General features: G+C 40.1%; 1 protein-coding gene across 8 annotated transcripts in view; it reads right to left on the bottom strand.

The window, feature by feature from the left end:
- Positions 1-22,472, bottom strand: part of PTK2 (protein tyrosine kinase 2) — a 325,228-nt gene that overhangs the window by 106,023 nt on the left and 196,733 nt on the right. For all 8 annotated transcript variants that reach the window (XM_023514953.1, XM_023514950.1, XM_012807025.2 and 5 more), the window contains 2 exons: positions 5,429-5,485; positions 2,593-2,690 (listed from right to left, as the gene is read on the bottom strand). In XM_023514953.1, coding sequence (XP_023370721.1) covers positions 2,593-2,690; positions 5,429-5,485 — 155 coding nt within the window. The remainder of the gene's footprint in view (positions 1-2,592; positions 2,691-5,428; positions 5,486-22,472) is intronic.

The following is a 22,472-nucleotide window of genomic DNA, read 5'->3' as shown; positions in this document are numbered from 1 at the left end:
GAGTGTGCAGGCTACACACCATCTGGGTTTGTGTGATAGGTTACACTGTACGGGTTACTGCCGAGTGTGCAGACTACACATCATCTGGGTTTGTTTAAGTGTTCTCTGTGATGTTCACATAATAATGAATTGCCTAATGAACCATTTTCCAAGAACATTTCACAATCTGTTAAGCAATGCATGATTGTACTATTATCCTAAAATGATATTTTAAAATCATTTAATAAAAAAGACATACAAAAACAGGTGTCAGTTAAGACATGGAGATATTCACTTTTAACGTTGCTGCTAAGAATGGAGAATGATCTAGTTGCACTGGAAATCAGTTTGGCAGATCATGAAAGAGTTGGACCATAGTTATCACATGCCAAAGCAAATCTACTACAGTAGGTTTGTACAAATAAAAACAGAAAACGTCAATCTACATAAAAACTTGTACATTAATGTTTGTGGAAGCACTTTTCAATAGCCAAAAAGTAGAAACAACCCAAATGTCTATGAGCTGATGAGTGGATAACAAAAAGGGGTGTGTAATCAATATAGAAGAATATTATTTGGGATAAAAACAAAGAACTAATAGATGCTGCAACATGAATGAATCTTAAGAACATTATGCCAAGTGGAAAAAAGCCAAACACAGAAACCATATATTACATGATTCCTTTATATGAAATACCCAGAATAGGCAAATGTACACAGATAAGAAGTAGATGAGAGGTTGCCAGGGGCTGGGGGAAAGGGGCAATAGGGAGTGACTGCTAATGGATTTGCGATTTCTTTTTGAGATGAAGAAAATGTTCTAAAATTGACTATGTTGCAATAGTTGCAAAACTCTGTGAATATACTAAGAAGTACTGAATTGTACATTGTGAAAGATGAATTTTAGGCTGGACAAAGTAGCTCACGCTTGTAATTCTAGCAATCTGGGAGGCTAAGGAAGGAGGATTGCTAGAGGTGAGGAGTTTGAGACTGGCGTGAACAAGAGCAAGACCCCATCTCTACTAAGAAAAAGAAAAAAATCAGCCAACTGTGGTGATACACACCTTAGTCCCAGCTACATGGGGAATTGCTTGAGCCCAGGAATTTGAGGTTTCAGTGAGCTATGATGATACCACTATACTCTAGCCCGGGTGACAGGCAGAGCAAGACTGTCTCCAAAAAAACAAAAGTGAATTTTACAGTAGCATGTTTCCCTGAAAATAAGACACTGTCTTCTATTTTCTTCTCAAGAAGACACACTAGGGCTTATTTTCAGGGGATGTCTTACTTTTATTAAGTATAATACAACAATCTACATTTATTCAAATACAGTTAAGTCATCTTCTTCTGGAACCTGGCAGGGGGAGCCGACCTTGGTGGTGGGGCTGGCGCTAGTGATGCGTGAACTCCTTTCCCCTAGCCGTTTGCACGTGCACAATAGGATGCCTGTGACCACGGTTACCACACGAGCACCCATGTAAGTGCGAACCGCATGGAGAAAGGAGCTGTGGCAGATAAAAGGTATTCCAGTCTTCCTTACCACTCTGCGCCAAAATGCATGGTGTGGCTATGGAGATATGCCCATCCTACGTCTTATTATCAGGGTAGGGTTTATATTTAACAAATGCATAGGAATCCTTCTAGGGCTTATTTTTTGGGTAGGTCTTATTTTGGGGGAAACATGGTATGTAACTATCTTCATTGAGCTTTTATGAGTGAAATACATTAAAAAATTGACCCATCTCTTTTTTAGGGTAAATTAGGGCAAATTAATATTCTTTTCTTAAAAACACAGGGAAGTGGAATACTAGCTAATTGCTTTTGACTCTGACTATCCAATTTTTCAATTCCATGCAATGCAACATTTGCATATAGAATCTATTACTGATGGCAAAAACTGAAAGATTAAAATGAATAAAAGACTTGGCTCCCTTGGTCAGTCATTTTCAATCAGTACACCATGACAATGTCTTAGATGTGCCACAAAAATGTTAAAGATCATTAATTCAACTACTTTGAAAGAAGCTGAAAACACAGTAAGTATATTCTTTTTTTTTGAGACAGAGCCTCAAGCTGTCCCCCTGAGTAGAGTGCCATGGCATCACAGCTCACAGCAACCTACAACTCCTGGGCTCAAGCCAGTCTCCTGCCTCAGCCTCCTGAGTAGCTGGGACCACAGGCGCCAGCCACAACGCCTGGCTATTTTTTGGTTGCAGCCGTCATTGTTGTTTGGCAGGCCTGGGCTGGATTCAAACCCGCCACCTTAGGTGTATGTGGCTGGCGCCTTAGCCACTTGAGCCACAGGTGCCGAGCCAGTATATTCTTTTTTTTACTCTTTTTTTAATCAACATAATTTAAGTATGCCACTGAAGTTTAACTATGGGATCAAGTGTGCCGTGAGATAAAAAAGGTTGACTAACACTGCTCTAGGAGCTCGTGTTCCCATTTTTTGGTTTCTAAATATACCAAATAAGCTGACATGTATACAAGAGCATTAAAAGAGATAATTATAAATTCCTAGGAGAGCTAAGGATTCATGAAGATAAACAAGAGGGGATTTAAATTTAAATAGTCAAAATTAGCCCAGATTTTTGGTAATCTTAAAGGACTTACCGGACTCATATAAACACCCTGATGTACATCTCCAAACTGGCCTTCTCCAATACATCGTCCAAGTTCTATTCTTTCTCTTTGAATCTCATAATCCCTGGCTGTAAAACATGATCCACACGCCACTAAATACTTAAGTACAAAATTTCAAATGTAGAATTAAGTCACATCTTTCATTTAATTATCATCTTAACTAAACATTTCATCTGTAGCACATCACTCTATAAAAATGCTTTAAATGGAGTGGAATTCTCTTAATCCTTTAACAGTAATTTATGTATCAGTTACGGTATTAGATGGACTGCCAAAACAACGAGTGCTATAAAAAGTAGATTTTTCATGTTGTCCTGGTTTTTGAATATCTGGTTTATTTTATATCTATTTGATAATTTCTTAAATAATTGCTCTAAGTACTAAATTATATGTTTAATTAATGAGTTATTGGTTTAGATATTAATATATGAAGCCTATAAAAACACAGTTATTTAAAGCAATTATTTTATAAATAACTAAAGTCTGCCTAAATATGGAGGCAATACAAAATGGTATCCTAAGTAAATTTTATGTTTTGAGTGTTTAAGAGCTTTCCACTTCATCATAATCCTATCTCTATATTATTCATGAAGCTAAAAGAGTTTAAAGAGGTAGTTTCTAAAAACTAATTTTAAATTAATGACTTAGAATCGAAGATAGATATATCAACATAATAAATTATTAGTACTTTATACTTTTGAGGGTGTGTACCTCAAATTCATATATTCAATTGTGATTTATACAAAATCAATTATTTAGTAAGTTATTCAGGCACAGGGGAAGAAAATACCCACTAGGAATATAACAGATCAAATCCTACTTCAATTAACTACTTGATATTTTGATTTATTTCAATTAAGAAACTAATTTTCATAGCTTATATTATTTATATATATATATTATATATATATATTTTTTGAGAAAGAGTCTCACTTTGTCACCCCTGGTAGAGTGCAGTGGCGTCATAGCTCACAGCAGCCTCAGATTCTTGGGCTCAAGCCATTCTCTTTCCTCAGCCTCCTGAGTAGGTGGGACTACAGGCCCCTGCCACAATACCCAGCTATTTTTACAGGAAGGGTCTCGCTCTTACTCAGGATGGTCTGGAACCTATGAGCTCAGGCAATCCATCCACCTCGGCCTCCCAGAATGCAGGGATTACAGGTGTGAGCCACAGCACATGGCCTTGCTGTATATTCCATCAGTGTGATCACCAACAGAATAAACAAAGAGCCAAGTATTTTTAAATGTTCTTCCTAGTTCATCAAATTATAAATTGTACAGAACATTCAACCCAAAATTTAAATAGTTATTTTCCTCTTTAAAATCACTTTAGCTAGTAGTTCCATTGATTTAACAGTATGAGTAAACCAATGACAAATAGTTTTAAAATAAAAGTTAACTAAAAACTGAAACATCCCATATCATTCTATAGGTTGCAATTGCAAGCAAATGCAGTTATTTTAAAGGAATCCTGTTACCTTCATCTATTCCATAGCATTCTGTATTGCAGTTAAGAGAGGAAAAAAAATTAAAAACCTTGCTTAGAAATAACTAGAAGCAATGAGTCAAGTAACACAAACTTGGAAGAGTACATTTCAATAGTATTTCATTTTTAAAATATTTTAAGCACAAATGAATAAAGAACTAAAATCAAGTAAAAGCTAAATATCCTCAAGTTAACTCACTGTTATTTAATGCTTTTAAATTCTTATCTCAAATTCCTATATAACTTATTTTTGTAGAACCTGGATAAAAGTTAGACCTGTTAGACATTTACTACTTAACTATAAATAACAAATATACAAATAAAAATTTGGATTCTCTGCAGTAATGTTCAAATGACTATATGACTAATAAAATAAACTTACATGTAAATATTTTTCCAAACTGATAGATACCGATAGTCAAAATGTATACACTTAGGTGTTGGCTATTGCCTGTTTTCCAATGAACCTCTATATAGGAGCTCTCAAAAAGGGACACAGGTCACCCAGGATAATGCATGCCTGAGAGAGTTGGGTTGTCTGTTTTTATTTTAGTAATCCTTCCTCAAAGTATACAGAAAATCCAAAGGAAAGCATCTTTTAAAATATTTACACAATGGAGTAGAGCACCTGAAACATTTACTTCACAAGCATGTAGCGTTCCACTGAATTCAGACATCTAGATTCTGATTTTAGGCCTCTTTAGGAGGTAGCTTTACATTTTTTAATGCAAATGAAATTTCAAGCATTTATCCAATTCAAGATTTGGGGACCATATACTCTCACATGAGAACTGGGGCTTCTGCATTTTCCTCCATCAACAAGCTGCACTTTACAGTAAGAATCTTGACAGTTCCAGGCTGTGTGCATGTCTTCTAAGAGTTTAGTATCTCTCCTACACCTCCCCTGCTGAGGTACATGGAAAGAAGGCTACACGCTATTCCTACTGGTTAGTCAATGGCAACACAGTAAAGCAATTTCAAAGGGGAAATAAAAATCTCTGTGCACATACACATAATCTTTAAATACTTATTTTCTACACAGAAAAAGCACTCTAATCAATAAGGCTTCTATTATCACAGAGCAGAAAAACAAGATTACAAAAATTCTGTGATTAAAGTGAATTATTATTGATATTTGAGTTTTTTGGTTTTTGACAAGAGGGTAGGCACACAAATTACAGCATTAAAAAGGTTGAATAAACACCTCTATTTAGCACCCCACGAGGTATTAAAAAGGGCTCTAAAGTATAGTAAGTGGAAAAACCATTCTCCACTATGAGGAGGTATCTGTGGGATCTGGGCAATCAGACGTCTACTCACTGGAGGGCATGGTGTAGGTGTCTTCTTCATCGATGATCTCAGCATAGTCATCTGTTTCTGTGCAGATGGAAACAGATATGTTGAAAGAAGTTAAATATCTGACCTCCTGGTCTTCAACATAACTTGAAAAAGTGAAATGATCTGCCTAAATTGCCTACTATGCTGACATATTCTTAAAACACTATTACTCAAATTTTGCTCACACATGAGTCATTTATGGAAATAAAAGGGACATCATTGTCCAATATGTTATAATACACAGGCTTGTTTATTAGAGAAAAAATAGGGGCAGCACAGAAGGCCCTTGTAAAAAAAAAAAAAAAAAGACAAGACATGAAATGACCCTGGGTATGATTCAAATTAACTAATCTGTACTGACTGCAAAACTCCCCCTCAGCTATACATGGTTAAAAGCACACTGTTGTCTTCCGGAATTTTCCCAAACAAGACTGGCATTTCCAAATCACAGTATCTGTTTTTATTAGTAATGAGACTCAACAGCATAATCAAAACTTTCTCCTTTATTTTTTATTTTGAAATAGGGTCTAACTCTGCCACCTGGGCTAGAGTGCTGTGGCATCAGTGTAGCTCACAGCAACCTCAAACTCCTGGGTTCAAGTGATCCTTTTGCCTTAGCCTCTGGAGTAGCTGGCACCACTAGGTCTGGCTAATTTTTTAAATTTTTTTATTTTATTTTATTTTTAGAGACAGGGTCTCCCTATGGTATTCAGGCTGGTCTCTAACTCCTGGGCTCAATTGTTCCTTCAACCCTGGCCTCCTAAAGTGTTAGGATTACAATTGTGAGCCATTGCACTTGGGCACAATTTACTTCTTAACTTGTAATCACCACTAAAAGTGATGAAGGGAAGAAAAAAAGTCTGACTGGCAAAATGTAACACCAAACAATTCTCCTTAAGACATTTATCATACATAAATTATTCCTAAATCCTATGCAATAGGTAGATAGTCTATATTATTTATTTATTTTTTCTCTTTAAAAGAAGGATGGGGTCTTGCTATGCTGTCCAGGCTTGACTCAAACTCCTAGGTACAAGTGGTCTTCCTACCTTAGCCTCCCAAGTAGCTGGGACTAAATGCATATGCCACTGTACCTAGCTCTCCATTACTCTTACATGTCTGTAAATAATAATACTTGCAGGATTACAAAAAAACTTACTTTACCCCAAACTTTACATTATTTTATTTCTGTATTTCTCCCTCTTATCCTGTTCTTACTTGGCGAATACTAAGAACACAGCAAGCTGTGTCCCACAGGCCTACAGTTGTTTTTGTGTAAGACCAAAGACTCTGGGGAAGAACATCTGAGCTAGAAGGGAGCTGCAAAAGCACTTCTAACAAAAGGACTGAGTGGGGGAGGGCTCTGTTCCAACAGTCAAGACAAGGGAAGCAACAGAAATAACACTGACAGGCATCTGCTAATCACTTACTCTTTTTATTCCTCTAACAGGCTCAACTTTATGATACTCTGGAAAGGGAACTAATGCAATGAAGGCTGCATCCCCAGTGCCCTTCCACCTTTCATGGAACATGCATGCCTTCATAGGTAAAGCACAGGGCTGGCCCTGCTGCAGCTGGATTCTGGGAGAGACAGCCCCCTCGCCTGCCCTGGTACCCACGCTGCTCAAGTTTCCGTAACTCTGCACTCGGCTCTCAGTGTTATTAAGTAGATGATCCAGACTTGTCAACACTAGAGCTTCATATGGCTGCAAAGACCACTGTGAGCCTCTCCAGAAGCCCAAGTCTCTTGGGTGAGAAGTATGTACTGCCTGAATGAAGACAGACAAAAAACTGATGATGATAGCACAAGCAGTGACTGCCACCTAATAAGGCTTACCTTGTTAAAAAGCTCATGTTGGCTCAGAGTCAATTCTGGTTTTAGCCAAAGTATTAGCTATTCAGAGGCCTTGCCCCAAGCTACTTTGCCCCCATCCCATCACCCTGACCTATCTTCCCCATTACCTTTATAACTCCCTGACTTTACTTTGTTTCCTTGTTAACTGTCTGTGCACCTCTCCAGAAAGGGGCATCCACTGGAGCAGAATCTGCCCATATCTTGTTGACCACTAGGTCCTTGAGAAGTACTGCCAAACAACAAGAACAAAGGCACTGTGACAATATACTGTACACCTGCAGGAAACTGAGGCAGACTTACTCAGTAACCTGTGTGAGGCAGCACAGTGAATAACACAGCTGCAATGCATAAGATGAGGCACGTATCACACATCTGAGGTAACGTGGCTGACCTGAGGAAAGTCACCTCACTGGGCTATGCTTCTGCTGCACCCTTGTGGGAAATGAGAACATCAACCTTGCGTGACTGGTATGAAGATTATAGGCAACACATATGAAGTTAAGACGTGGCCCTACATGTAACAGATGATCAAGGAATAAGGGAGGGAGGGAAGCTCTTTCTATTGTTATTTTGCTTTCTCTGGGTGCTCTCTGAAAAGGACCTGGTAGCCGAGGGCTTGGGATTCCTGTGTGCTGATACTCTAAACTGGTCTTCTCAGTCTGACTATAATGCCCCCTGGAGCATTTTATAGTCTCATTTTATAAAATTCTCGGTAGAAACTAAACTCTGAAATAATTCTGAAGTAAAAATGAATTGGCTAATTTTTATCAGACTAGCACATAACCAACCGTGATTGGAAAAAAATCATGTTGCATACATCTCAATTAATACACACAATCAAAAGCATTTTTTATGAAGCTCTGTGAATTCTATAGAAAACCTCTGAGGATGTATCAAAACTGTCTGGGAATTATTTACAATGATATTTGGGATGATCTGTGTACTGTGTTGCAATGTGAACAGCAAGTTTACCAAGCAGAATCAACATTGTTGAAGGTACCCGGATCTGTACAAGTCTGTAGTTTTCAATTGGTGACACTTGGCATATTTCTCTAAGAATTCTCGATATTGATTTGGTTATACAACAGCACCTCTGTAAGTTGACCACCCAAGGGTCTATAACAAGCTGGTCAACATAATGGAGGTGGTCAACACAAGGAACTAGGTGACTGCACAATCCGTACACGTGGGGAGGGTCTAGTTCCAGGAAAGCTGGTCAACTTAAGGAAGTGATCAATATAAGGAGATAGTCAACTATTGGAGGTATTTTGTTTCTCTTTCCTGGCTTTTAAGATTGTGGAACAGTATGACACTGATGTGACATGTTTTTACATATTCAAGGGTCCTGAAAAATGGAGTCTAGCCTAAAACTACCTTGGACCCCCATATAATGTTAACATAGAAGGAAACGAAAAAAGCAAACAGGTTTAAAGACCTGCGTACAAATAAAGGACGTTAGATTTGCAGTCTCATCATTTAATAATAGGTTACCAAATCTGACACTCTTACAAAGTCACGTTCACTTTCTCAGTGAATAGCAGGCTGGGATCCACTACAGCAAACCAGTACAGAGTACGGGCTCTGAAGTACTATGCTTCATCTTTCATTATTTTTCACAAAGTTTACCAAGGCTTTTATTTATGAGCCCAGATACCCTAGGCTTTTGATGACACTGTAACTTGAATGACTGGATATCACAAAATGCAGTAAAACTGAAAACACAGAAAGCCATATTAAAAAGATGGATGCTAACAGCTCAGAAAATAAGAAAGAAAAGTTACTAAGTCCTCATTTCAAAGCAAGATAAAAAGGGACACAGTGAAGTCACTCTTGAAAAACATCAACGTGCATGAGTGCCCTGCCCTGCCACGGGGGAGGGAGCCAGTGGAGAAGGGATACCGCCACTTGGTTTTTAGATAAAAGGAACTGCACAAAAGCCTGAATTTCAACTCAAAAGCTTCTCAGGAGATGAAAACTTGCTGCCTCCCCTATGTCAGAGGTAGAGTAAAGTGGATTCTGCTCCTGCACCTTCTCCCCCGGCAGCATCACTGCACTGGCTTAGAGACTAGCAATTCCAACAACGTGTTCCCTTGACTGGCTACTCTGTTGCTCCTCTAGAGTAATGGGCCCAGACATTGGGGTTAGTTAGTCTGGAGAGTCATGGATCCCATACACCGACCCCTTACAGTGACTAGATCATTCAGGCCATTCATCGGACTAATCAAGTTCAGTTTCTTATCCGACTTGCATGGCCCAGACGTGCCATTACCTCTGGAGGCATCAAGAAGCAGTAGAAAGGGTTCTTTTCTAGGAGCCGAGAAAAGTCCACTTTGTTCTTTAATGTTAACCAGCCAGCTACATAACCTAGACCAGGAGTTGGCAAACTTTTTGATTCTTCTTCCCTTTTCACATCCTAACTAAGGATTATTACAGACATATATACACACCCACCACACTTGGGAAATACAGCGTGTGGATTGCTGTCATCTACAGCTTTGACAGATGACTAATTTTGCTAAATGACCATTTTAGTAATTTTCTTGAATTGTAAAGTATAAATAATGAAATCTAGAAAATTTACTGAATACATGCAAGTCAAACTAACCACTTGGAGGTGATAAAGAAATTGATAGTTATCTTTTCCATGTTAAAACCCTAAACAATTTTTAAGAGATTATTTTTCACACCATCCTGTACTTTGGTCTGTTGGATAAAAACCATATTTTGCCTTTCATTAAAAGCTGAACTATATTTCCATAAATAATTATCTCATAGAGTAACACAAATTCAAAAATAAATATTACCGTCCCCACTAATTTCATCTGCAGATCCAGGTGGCATGCAAAGAAAGAGGAACAGGGAACGGAGGGAAGGAGAGAGAGGAAGGAGAAGAGGGGAGAGAGAGGAAAACACACTATTAAAATGATGAGTAAACCAAAGTGTAAGAAAAGTTAAAGCATTACCCCCAACATCTAATTTAAAAGATCAAAGAAAGACTATGTTTACTTGAATTTGAGGGCATTATAACAAGTTTTAAGCTGTCAACACATTTACACAAAGTCATACAGCAGTACTGTAGAGCTAACTGGCTTCTAACACATTAAACAAAATTAATTTGATTATCTCTCACAAAATTAAATATTAAAAAGTTTCTACCTCCCTCAAAGAGAAATTTGTGTCCCCTTAGATAAAAATGCAAACAAGCTAGTCAGTAATGTGTATGTTAAATGATAATCCAGGACATAAGTCCTCAGTATGCCTATTACAAGGCGCTAGTGGAACTTAACTGCTACCTGATGGGTAGAGGCCTGGGCCGCTACTACAAACTACGGGGAGTTTATAGCAGGACTTGAAGCTCTGCTGACAATTAGGATTCCCAATAGAAGAACAAATTTTGTTCCAAGCAGTCTTGGGAAATTATTATTCCAATTATTATAAATTTTTTGCTCTCCTAGAAAACTTTCCAAATGGCATAGTTGCCTTTCCTATGCAGCATCCCTATATATCTATTCCCAAGGCATGAAAAACAGACAATTGGGGTTCACTCTGACCATTCACCTTCATTCAGTTGCATGCTATATTAGGAAATCCATGATATAAAAAACATGGTTCTGCCAACCCCCAACGGAAAACAGACAACACAGATGAAACTGAAAAGGTATTTCTTGCCTTGTCATGCATTTAAAATCCAACAAACAGGCAAACAAAAAGTATTCTACTGAAGACAGTAGCCCAAAGACTGTCAGACACAAAACCTTGCCCCCAATTACTGCTTCTGAATAATGAACAGCGCACACACTAATATTCATAAAGCCATGATCTATATGGGACAATCCATAAGCATCTAGTTAGTTTCCTGGGGATGCTTTGATTAATAGGACAGCCTGTGCAAATATGAGTTCAATACCCGCAGAAGAAGGTTCATGGGAACAGAAGACCAAAGGAAGAAAGCGCCTAGCTTTCTTAACTTTATGTTGGCAGTGACTGACTCCTTTACAAAGAGGCAAGAAGAGGAAAGAGAGAAATAGAAACAAATTATTTCAATACAAAAGACAATTTTTGTTACATTTTAAGGCACAGCTATAAAAACAAAGACAAAATTGTTTTATTTGGCTACTGGCACACCTATTTCTTACTACAATTTTGAGTTTTTAAAAAAACATACTAATATTTTAAAATGTAGTTTCCTGTTTTAGCAAAGATTAGTAACAGATACACAGACAAGATGTAACCAGACTGTCCCAGCTTTGCCAAGGCAGGCAGTTGAAGGTTCACATATTTTTACAAGTGACAAAACGGCAACAAAATGAAACAAAACCAAAGAATTCAAGATTCTTGTAAACACTTAACATTCAACCACAAAGAAAAAAAATTGTAGAAAACTTGGCAGATCTTGATCTGCAAAAAGAGTTTTATGAGCAATTCCTGCTCATCATCAACAAAGACACAGACTCACAGACTTTGAGCACACCTTCAATAAATTACCTTCATATCAAATTAGTGATGAGGAGGTTTGAATCAAGGGTTGCAAAGCCTCTACTAGCATCATTGATTCATTTGTTTGCTCTTTCACACACTCCAAACCCATTTGAAAGTCAACTCTATTTTAGGCACTGGCTGGGTGGACAAGATACATCTCAGCTGATACATACAGCACAGTGAGAAAACAAGCAAGCAACAATTACAATACAGCACAGTAATGGCAACAGCGGCCATGTGTCCAAGCCAAGTCTAAGCAAGGGAGATGTCCGTTTAGATGCAGCAGTCCCTGACGTGTCATCCTTCACAGCAAACTCACAGGATAACCAGGGAGATCAAGACCTCAAGTGTGGGCCCAGAAAGAACAAGGGTCGTGGTTCTTTGGCTATCATGATGGCAACAATTTCATTGACACTATCAACATATTAAGAGCAGGAATGAGAACTGAAATGTACACTTTAGGAAAATTTTATCAATAGTATGTTTTGATTCCAACAACATTTACTGACAATTTCCGTTTCATTGCTTGATTTGAAAAGCCAACTTTATCACGTATAAATTTCCGTACTTCCTGTGTGACGGCCATTGAGTAAAGCTCTCTCTGGTCTGCCTGTTAAGATTGGCCTGACTAGACAAGTGACCACCCTGAATGGGATTCTGGATGGGGGAGAAAGAGGGGAGGCCCAAGAGGCAATAGGGATACAGTGTGATATTGGGTTGAAATAAGAATATAGACTATGGATAAGAGCATCCCTTCAATATTAAATTTCCTGATTTTGATGATTAGACTGTGACTATGTGAGATGATGTTCTTGGTCTTAAGAAAGGCATACTGAAATATTTATAAGGGGCAGGATGTTGGCAACTTGTTTTCACATGGTTTGAAAGAAAAAAGCTAACAAAAAAATAACAAAAGATATACAGAGTGAAAGAAAAAAACAAGTGGGTCAAAATATAAACAGTGAATTTGAGTAAAGAATATATGAGACTTCATTTTACTATTTGTACAACCATGCTTTAAGTACGAAATTATGGAGAAATATAAACACATGAGACATGGGCTCTGGAGCCAGATAGTCTGGATTTAAATACTGGCTCCACTACAAACTCTGACCTTGAAAACATTATCCAACTTCTGTTTCTCAGTTTTCTTAACAGTAAAATGGAGTAATAACAGAAGCCACCTCAAGTAAAGAGCAGAAGAGAGGGTTTCACGAGATTTCCAGGCACCAGGAACAGACACCACCTGTTTCCATTCTCCTGGTATTTATTTCTCCACAAGTGTTTGTTATTCTTATTTTTCCAATGTTTATTTCTAAGCTGAGCTGGACTTAAAATATGAATAAAAATATGTAAGTACAACTTATTCTGAGTAATACCAAGATTATCCCATATCATAAAAATGAAAATAAAAGGTATTAGGGCCCTTCTTTTATTTTATTCAAGATGACAATTTATTAAACACTACCATGAACTAGGCATACAGCAGTGACCCAAATAGGCCCTCAAACTCTTAATTTATCAAGCTTAGGTTCTAGTATGAAAGAAAAAAGACACAATTAAGTAAAAACCACTTGTAAGAGTTGCTAATCAGAACACACATTCAGGACAGCTTTAATCAATGTTCCCGATGGCAGTCCTCCAACCTGGCCCAAATAAACTCTCCATTTGTATTCTGCTCAGTTTTTTCTTTTATGTTGACACTGGCAATAAATTTGGAAGATTGAGTCAATATGAATTTGCCAATGAACTGGATTTGGGAGGAGAAAACAGAGGACAGCATCAAGAATAACCCCAAGGCTGGTCTGATCAATTGGAGGGAAGAAGTGCCACTTAGTGAGTGGGGGTGGGGAGAGGAGTAGCTTGGCCTGGAGATCAGGGGTTCATTTCCAATATGGTAACTTGGAGACACTTATCAGACGTCCAAGTCTACATGGCAAGAAGACAGGTGCTGCAGGAGTCTGGAGTTCAGGGAATAAATCTGCAATTAAGAGAACAATCTGAGAGTTGTCAGCATGAATGAGTTCTAAAATGCAATGAGATCCCTGATGGGTGAGTGTGGCTAGAAGGAAGTGCCAGAGAACTGAGTCCTGAGGTTGATGAAGCCAGACAAATGGCCTACAAGAGGGAGAGGAGCGGAGCTCAAGCAGGGCGGCTGACCTAGTCTGCTCAGCCTTCCTCACACACCTTCCGTGATTATCTAGTGAAGGTTTCCCATGATTGTGAGGATGTCTGTCTCAGAAGACTTTGGGGGAGGTGGTCACACATAGACAACAAGTATTGTTAGAGCAAAGGTTACCCCGATGTGATGATTCTCTTAGATATTTTGTCAGGGTAAACATTAATTTTATTACTATATTGTTAGAGTGAAGGTTGCTTTTCTGTCAGATAAAGTTAAAATTTTCTAAATTTGTTTCCTTGTATTTCATTATAAAAATTATTGAAATTATAGCGAGGCAGAACAGACTCGAGAGGCTACTTGCTGCCGTTTCCAGAATCACTGGTCGTCTTCTAATAAAACTTGGTGACCTAATCCTCGCCTCTGCCTTTGGCTGGCAGTGACAGGTGGCCAGACCCTCTTCATTTAGTAACACTCAAGCACGAAAGAGACAATGGAGGTGATGTAGGAAGAGCACAGTATCCTAGAATAGAAAGGCAACTCTAAGTAGGAGCTGCAGCGGGCAGAAATCACTCTCTCACCAAGAAAGCGTGCTGTAAGGGACCAGACAGGTGGGGAAGTGTGGTCACAAGGGAGTTTCTTTTCTTTTTTTTTCTGGAGACAGTCTCACTTTATTGCCCTTGGTAGAGTGCCGTGGCATCATAGCTCACAGCAACCTCAAACTGTTGGGTTCAAGTGATTCTCTTGCCTCAGCCTCCTGAGTAGCTGGTGCCTTCCCAAAAGCCTGGCTATTTTTACACCAGGAAATCCATCCAGTTGGCCTCCCAGAGTGGTGGGATTACAGGTGTGAGCCACCATGCCAAGATCTTATCAGAAGGAGGTTTCTGAAGGGGAGGAACCACAGTATGTGATATGCTAATGAGAAAGATCTAGCAGAGAAAAAAAAAAACCCTAATAATAGAGGAGCAGGGAGAATTCGTGAATCAATAAAAAGTGACAGAAGCTGGATTGGTGAGAAGTCAGTTAGTCAGGGACAGTTCATCTACTGTCAGACCAGGGTAGGTAGGGCTTACAGCTACACACGCTGGCAGGTGGGTCAAGGTAGGGGCAGGAGCTCTCTTCTATTGTAAATTTTCTTAGTGAAATTGGAAGCAAGTCATCAGCTCACAATGAAGATAGTGGAGAAGGTGCTGGAGGTTTCAGAAGGCTTGGGACAGCTAGGAAGGAGATTAGACAGGAAAGCCCCCCTGCAGAGTGGGGTCAGGAATCAAAGTGAGACTTGATTCAACGCAGCACTGCTCTGTGGTTTTGCTTTAAGGTCCAGCTACAGGAGGGCAGATGTGAAGCAGACAGAGCTGGATTTAACCAGGCTGCATTCTTCTGCAGAGTAACAGAAAGTAAGTGTAGGGAACAGCTGAGGTGGGGTGTGCTGGAGGGATGCAGCCACTGACCAGAGTGTTACGCATATTCAGAAACAAGTGAAGACACAGCAGTGACAGAAGAAAGTGGATGAGTGACAGGGTCCATGGCCTGGGGAAAACCAGCTTCAACACCCTACTTGGAGCTGTAAAAGTTACTTGATAATCTCACTAGTTAGACAATCACATTGGCCCATCTTCCCCTAGTTCCTGTCCTCTGGTTTCTGTGTGAAAGCTGTCCTCTGGTTTCTGTGGGCTAAAGATAACAAGTAGTGGCTCAGCACCTGTGGCTCAAGTGGCTAAGGTGCCAGCCACATACACCTGAGTGGTGGGTTCGAATCCAGCCTGGGCCCACCAAACAACAATGATGGCTGCAACCAAAAAATAGCCAGGCGTTGTGGCAGGCGCCTGTGGTCCCAGCTACTTGGGACGTGGAGGCAGGAGCATCGCTTGAACCCAGGAGTTGGAGGTTGCTGTGAGCTGTGATGCCACAGCTCTCTACCTAGGATAACAGCTTGTGGCTCTGTCTCAAAAAAAAAAAAAGAAACAGAAAAAGAAAAAAAGAAGAAGAAGATGATAACAAGTGGCTTAGGAATGTGGGGACCCTGTTGGGTACTCTATGCTTTGCTGCTGAGATAAGAGGGTTAATGATGGATAAATAGTGTCCTATTAGCCTTGAGACAAAAGGCTTAATAATACAAAATCCATATCTTGCAACTTAGGACAAAGGATTTTTATTTTTTTTTTAAATTAGGGACAAAGCCTCATTTTGTTGCCCTCAGAAGAGTGCGGTAGCATCACAGCTCACAGCAACCTCCAGCTCTTGGGCTTAGGCAATTCTCTTGCCTCAGCCTCCCGAGTATCTGGGACTACAGGTGCCCACCACAACGCCCGGATATTTTTTGTTGCAGTTTGGCTGGGGCCAGGTTCAAACCTACCACCCTCGGTATATGGGGCCAGTGCCCTACTCACTGAGCCACAGGCGCCACCCAGGAAGGGTTTTCTTAAAATTGAAATAGCAGAGTTAACAGCTGCAGATGAGGTGGGGGCATCATGGGAGTGAGTGGACGTCAGAAGTGGAGGGCAGGGCCACTGGAAGAGTCACTGTAACAAATACCAAAACCCTCCTAAACTAGGTGGGAAGACATAGCAGAGGGGACAGTGAGCTGGGTGTTCAGAAATTTGAGAAACACAGGAAAGCCTCACTCTGAATCATGAGATTCAAAGCTGGTGCTTCTGAGGGAGAATCATCTGGAAGAGGCAAGCAGGGAAGACTTCATTTCCATTCTTAATGGTGCCAGTGGCTGTTGGCTGTCGGTCATCACTAGCAAGGTTACATGGGCACCAGTGCCCTCACAGTAAGAGCCGGTTTTGGTTACAGGAAAGTGATGAGAAGGTTCAAAAAGGCTGTGTGGACTTACAGGAGGCCCAGAAGACACAAGTAAAGAGTTTTAGAAGCTAATATGAATAAGAGATGAAAATAGCAAAGGGGTTGTGCAAAAAAGTATGGGACTAATGTGAGAGTTTGGGGCTTCTGGAAGAATAAATATGAATGAGAACAATAAGATATGTCCAGAGGATGAGTACTCTCCTTTGACCACACCTCTCCTCAGGTGCTGGAGTTTGGTGCTGATAATGCTGAATGCTACCCGAGCTCTGTACTCCAGGAAAAGGCCTCACCTTTTCCTTTCCTTCCTTTCTCTCTTTCGTAGTTTCTGCCATAGAGTCTCACTCTGTTGCAGAGGCTACAAGACCATGATGTCAGCCTGGCTCACAGCAACCTTTAACTCCTAGGTTCAAGTGATCCTCCTGCTTCTCAGCCTCCCGAGTAGCTGGGACTACAGGTACTCACCACAATACTTGGCTAATTATTTCAATTTTTAGTAGAGATGGGGTCTGGCTCTTGCCCAGGCTGGTCTTGAACTCCTGAGCTCAAGGAATCCTCCCGCCTTGGCCTCTCAGAGTGCTGGGATTACAGGGACAAGCCACTATCTTAGCCAGGAAAATGGTCTTTCTAGAAATCATTCAACCTGGGGTGGTCACAGGGGAACCTCTCATTCCAACAATTTTTATTTATTTATTTATTTATTTATTTATTTATTGAGGTAGAGTCTTACTCTGATGTCCTGGGTAGATAGATAGAGTGCCATGGCATCATCATACCTCATAGTAACTTCAGTTTCTTGGGCTCAGGAAATCCTCTTGCCTCAGCCTCCTGAGTAGCCTGCCACAAAAACTAGCTGATTTTTCTACTTTTAGTAGAGACAGGGTCTTGCTCTTACCCAGGCTGGTCTCCTAACTCCTGAGCTCAAGCAATCCATCTACCTCAGCTTCCCAGGGTGCTGGGATTACAGGGGTGAGCCACTATACCCCATCTCCCAACAATGTTTTAAATCCACAAATTTACATTGATGTTTAAAAATGAAAATGTCAAAGAACAACATCTGGCTAGTGAGGTAAAACTCATTATTTTAAAACTGATAAATAAAGGGGGAAAAGGGCAGTTTCCTGTCCTTCCAGCAGGAACTGTTCCCTAGGGTGCTGAACAGCTGATGAAGAAAAAACATGTCTTTAGAATGTAAACTAAAATAACTAAGTCCCCTAACAGACTGGACCCCAGGAAACCCTCATCTTTCTGGAGATTTCTTTTGTACTAATGAGATGCTAAATCATTAATAGGTCTAAGGCTATAGGATAATGATTTTCAACCCATGTGCCCTGAACATTTTTAAAGATTATTATTTATTTTTGAAAGAAGTTAAAAGCGCAGTAAATATATTCCTTTTTTCCTCTCTCTCTCTTTTTTTTTTTTTTGGTCAACATAAGCTTGTTCTGGAAGTTTACCTATAGGTTCAATTGTGCTGTGAGATTAAAAAAGTTGAAAAACACTGCTACAGAATTTAAACCACACCTGGAAGCTATCAATTTACTTAACAGATCACTTGAGTTTCAGGTGACTTCTCACTGATTAACAGATATCCTTATTGTAAAACATTCCAAGACTTTACAAAAAAGGTTCACTTCTTTATCCAATTATAAATCAAAGAATCTTTAAACCCCACCAATCCAACCTATAACCTGAATCCCCCACTTTGGGATGTCTTTTCAGGCTAACCCAATGTAGGAGCCACATGTACTGACTTAGGTCTTACACTGTGTATTCCCATCTCCCCGACGCATGTAACCACACTACCCTGGGCACGTTTTATCAGGACCTCTCCAGACTATGTGCTCCCAGGCCAGTCACATATATTTGCCTCAGAATAAACCTCTGATTTAACAGAGTTTCAGGTTTGTTTTTTTTTTTTTTTTTTTTTTTAATTTATTTTTCAGCTCTCAGACAGAGCCTCAAGCTTTCCCCGTGGGTAGAGTGCCATGGCATTACAGCTCACAGCAACCTCCAACTCCTGGGCTCAAGCGAGTCTCTTGCCTCTGCCTCCCAAGTAGCTGGGACCACAGGCGCCCGCCACAACGCCCGGCTATTTTTTGGTTGCAGCCATCATTGTTGTTTGGCGGGTCCGGGCTGGGGATTCGAACCCGCCACCTTAGGTGTACGTGGCTGGGGCCTTAGCCGGTTGAGCTATAGGCGCCGAGCCAGGTTTGTTTTTTTTAAGACAGAGTCTCACTATGTTGCATTCAGTAAGAGTGCCGTAGCATCACAGCTCACAGCAACCTCAAACTCTTGGGCTTAAGTGATTCTCTTGCTTCAGCTAGTTGGGACGACCGGTGTCCGCCACAATGCCTGGCTATTTTTTGTTGTTGTTGTTGTAGTTGTCATTGTTGTTTAGCAGGCCCAGGCCAGGTTCGAACCCGCCAGCCTCAGGGTATACGGCTGGTGCCCTAACCACTAAGCTACAGGCAACGAGCAGAATTTGAGTTTTTTTGTGTTCCAACAAGTCTTCCAACTAAAGAAGAACAATAGCATTGATCCAATCCCATTATGTCACAAAGTGTACACTTTACAAAAATGAACTTCTTGGGTGGTGCCTGTGGCTCAGGGGGTAGGGCACTGGCCCCATATGCCAACGGTGGCAGGTTCAAACCTGGCCCCAGCCAAACTGCAACAAAAAAACAGCTGGGCATTGTGGTGGGCACCTGTAGTCCCAGCTACTTGGGAGATTGAGGCAAGAGAATCTCTTAAGCCCAAGGGTTGGAGGTTGCCGTGAGCTGTGATGCCACAGCTCTCTACCAAGGGCAGTATAGTGAGACTGTCTCTACCAAAAAAAAAAAAACAAAAAAACCCACAGTGTTAGGATTATAGGTGTGAGCCAACACACTGGACTTTTTTTTTGTTGTTGTTTTAAAGTTTCTAAAAGCTGGCATTTAAATGTAGCTTTCAGCAGTACATATAGCCTGCCTTGGAAACCACAGCATTATCAGTATCAAAACTAGCATGTGCTGGGCAGCCTAACTCAGCCAAACCAACCTGTTCCCTTCCTCCTCCTCCTCCTCCGCTCCTAAAGACACACAAGGATCAGGCTAGTCTCATCACTCCACTAGTTCATGCCAAAAGCCCTTAATCACGCTGTGGGATTTGCCCCTCCCCCGACTGCCCTTGGCACAGACACCATCTTTGCACTGCCCACAGGGTCACCCTCCCCTTTCAATAAACCTGGCCTGAACATCTTTGCTGCCTCACTTCTGGGCCCACTGCTTTTGTTTAAGCCTTTCAGTGTGTAAAACCAGATGTAAGAAACTCTAAACTTGAATGCCAGGAAGACTTCTGAGTTTTGATGGAAGAATCAGAAGTGAGTCAGTACTAGGTTATTCCTGATAAATGGGAAAAATTATAAATGAAATCACACTCAAACTCTTCCAGAGTGTTACTCCCTTCCACACATCATCTAGCTTTTGGAAATGAGTCAATATGTCTAATGTAAAGAGAATGAATCTTGGAGTCCAAGATCGGATTCCATCAGGTTCTTTATTCCTCACTAGCTATGTGAACCAGGTCAAACCATTTCATCTCTAGGAGTCTTAGTATCCTTATCTGTAAAGTGGAAATGTAACTGGGTTTAAACAATATAATGCATATGGAATTGCCATGTACAATGTCTGAGCCTCATTTGTATGTGAATAACTACTTGTATTCACAAAGCAGTGACACAGCATGAAAAACAGACCTACTGTGTCACAGTGCACAGGACAAAAGATGCCGTGTATTAGAGACATATTTTACAGCTTACAAACCATTTTGCATCTATAAATGAGTTTTAAGAATTTGTAATGAAGCAGCTTAATAAAAATAACTTATTTTGTTAAATGTTTTCATAAAGTTTAGAATAACTTGAAAAATCTAAAAGCAATTTTATAGGTAGTATAAGGGAAATTATAATGCATGGTAAACAACAAAAATAATCTGTTATAAATTTAATATTTAAAAAAATTGCAATGTATACTGAAAAAGTATTACAAAGTGGTACAATTATCTTTTTGCACAAAGATCTTGGAACAGACTAATCAAACATTATCTATCGATAGGAGAAAAAGGTCATTGTGGTGGCTTTCATGACACAGACGGAAATAAGAAAAGCCAGAGCAGACGCTCCTGTCCACTCCATACAACCCAGATACTTGGTAAGAGCCACACACAGTGCACTGGCTTTACTGTTATGGGTTAAGGGCTTATTATTTAAAGAAAACAAACAAAATGAAATAAAACCCAAAATCCAAAGCCAATCTAATAACAACAACAAACAAAAAACCAGCCCTTATGTCTTCAACACATTTAAAATTCAGCTTTACTCACTGATTTGGAAATACCTGTACTCCTAAGTAACATTAACCCACAAAATCTTCGCTCACGTGGCTCTGTGTCCCACAGGCTTCATTCCCTGCTCTGTACCGTGACTTGGAGATCTTATGACAAACCCAACACAGGTCTCTTGGATGTGTTCTAAGTTCTAACCTGAGCTCTAGAATAAGCGCAAGCTTCCTAAAAACTTGTTAATTAGGCTTTGAGAAAGAATTCTTTAGGCCCTCAGAATAGTATGTCCAAGGAAATATACTTTTGTTATTTTTGTAAATCTGTGAATCTGACTCTTATTTATACAGTAAACTTTGTCTGAATTCCAAAGATAATCCGTCCTTATCTCCAACACCAAGTTTCAGTGTGATCTTACTGAAGACAACCTAATATCCACCTCTACTTTGCAATGAAATATGAATGAGTGACTGGCACATCCTCTCTGAGATGTGAGGATATTGCTTTACTTGCCAACCAGAGATCCATGAAAATCTGCAAACTGTCCTATACCTCACTCTTCCTACTGGCCATCCGTCTACTCCCTCCTCAACACCTCCTAGAAAAGTCTAAAACAACTCCGAGTGACACGCTCACAGGGCATCATCTGAGGGCTCCAGGGACTCTCAGTGTCACTGATAGCTCTGGATACTTCTGCCTTTCTGTTTTCTGTCCCCACTACCTGGAATGCACTCCTCCAGCACACCCGCATACCTAGCTCGGGTACTCACTGATTAATTCAAAACAATTACTCAGCACTTATGTCCCAGACAATGAACAGATAAATACAACACATCTTGCATACAACAGGCTCATGGTCTACTCATGTGAAGATTATCCACAGTGGAGTAGTGTACAGTGCTCTGCAGAACTCTGAGGAAGAAGAGTCCAGCTCTTCTTAAGAGTAGTAAGGGAAGACATTTATGATGTGGTGACAGAGAATCCAGACTTGGCGAGCAGGTATGAACTCTTTGGTTGTAAATGAAAATGGGAAAGTCAGACAAATTCTACGAGACTCCATCTTTCCAAGTGCTACTTTATCCATACTTGGCGTAAACGCCCTTGAACTGCTATTGGAAGGCAATAGAGTCTGAAGGATAATGGCTGAGTTATAATCCTAGCTCCATCATCGTCAGCCATGTGACACCAAGCAAGTTTATTTTTCTGAATTTATTTCTTCACATCTGCGAAATCAAGGGATAATAAATATCTTGCAAGGTTTCTGTAGGAATAATACTTAACATTTATGGAGGGCTTTACGATTCCACCATATATGCATTTATGCAGACTTAAAGCCAAACATAACACAATTTTCAATAGCTGGACAGTTGCTCTCAAATTTGCCTGCTTTTGGGGGGAGGGGGAGACAGAGCCTCAAGCTGTCCTCCTGGGTAGAGGGCTGTGGAATCACA

Source organism: Otolemur garnettii, unplaced genomic scaffold (assembly GCF_000181295.1).
Source record: "Otolemur garnettii isolate 467f Iridium unplaced genomic scaffold, OtoGar3 scaffold00062, whole genome shotgun sequence".
Lineage (NCBI taxonomy): Eukaryota > Metazoa > Chordata > Mammalia > Primates > Galagidae > Otolemur > Otolemur garnettii.
The sequence above is the reverse complement of the archived record's forward strand: the minus strand, read 5'-3'. Positions and strand labels throughout refer to the sequence as shown.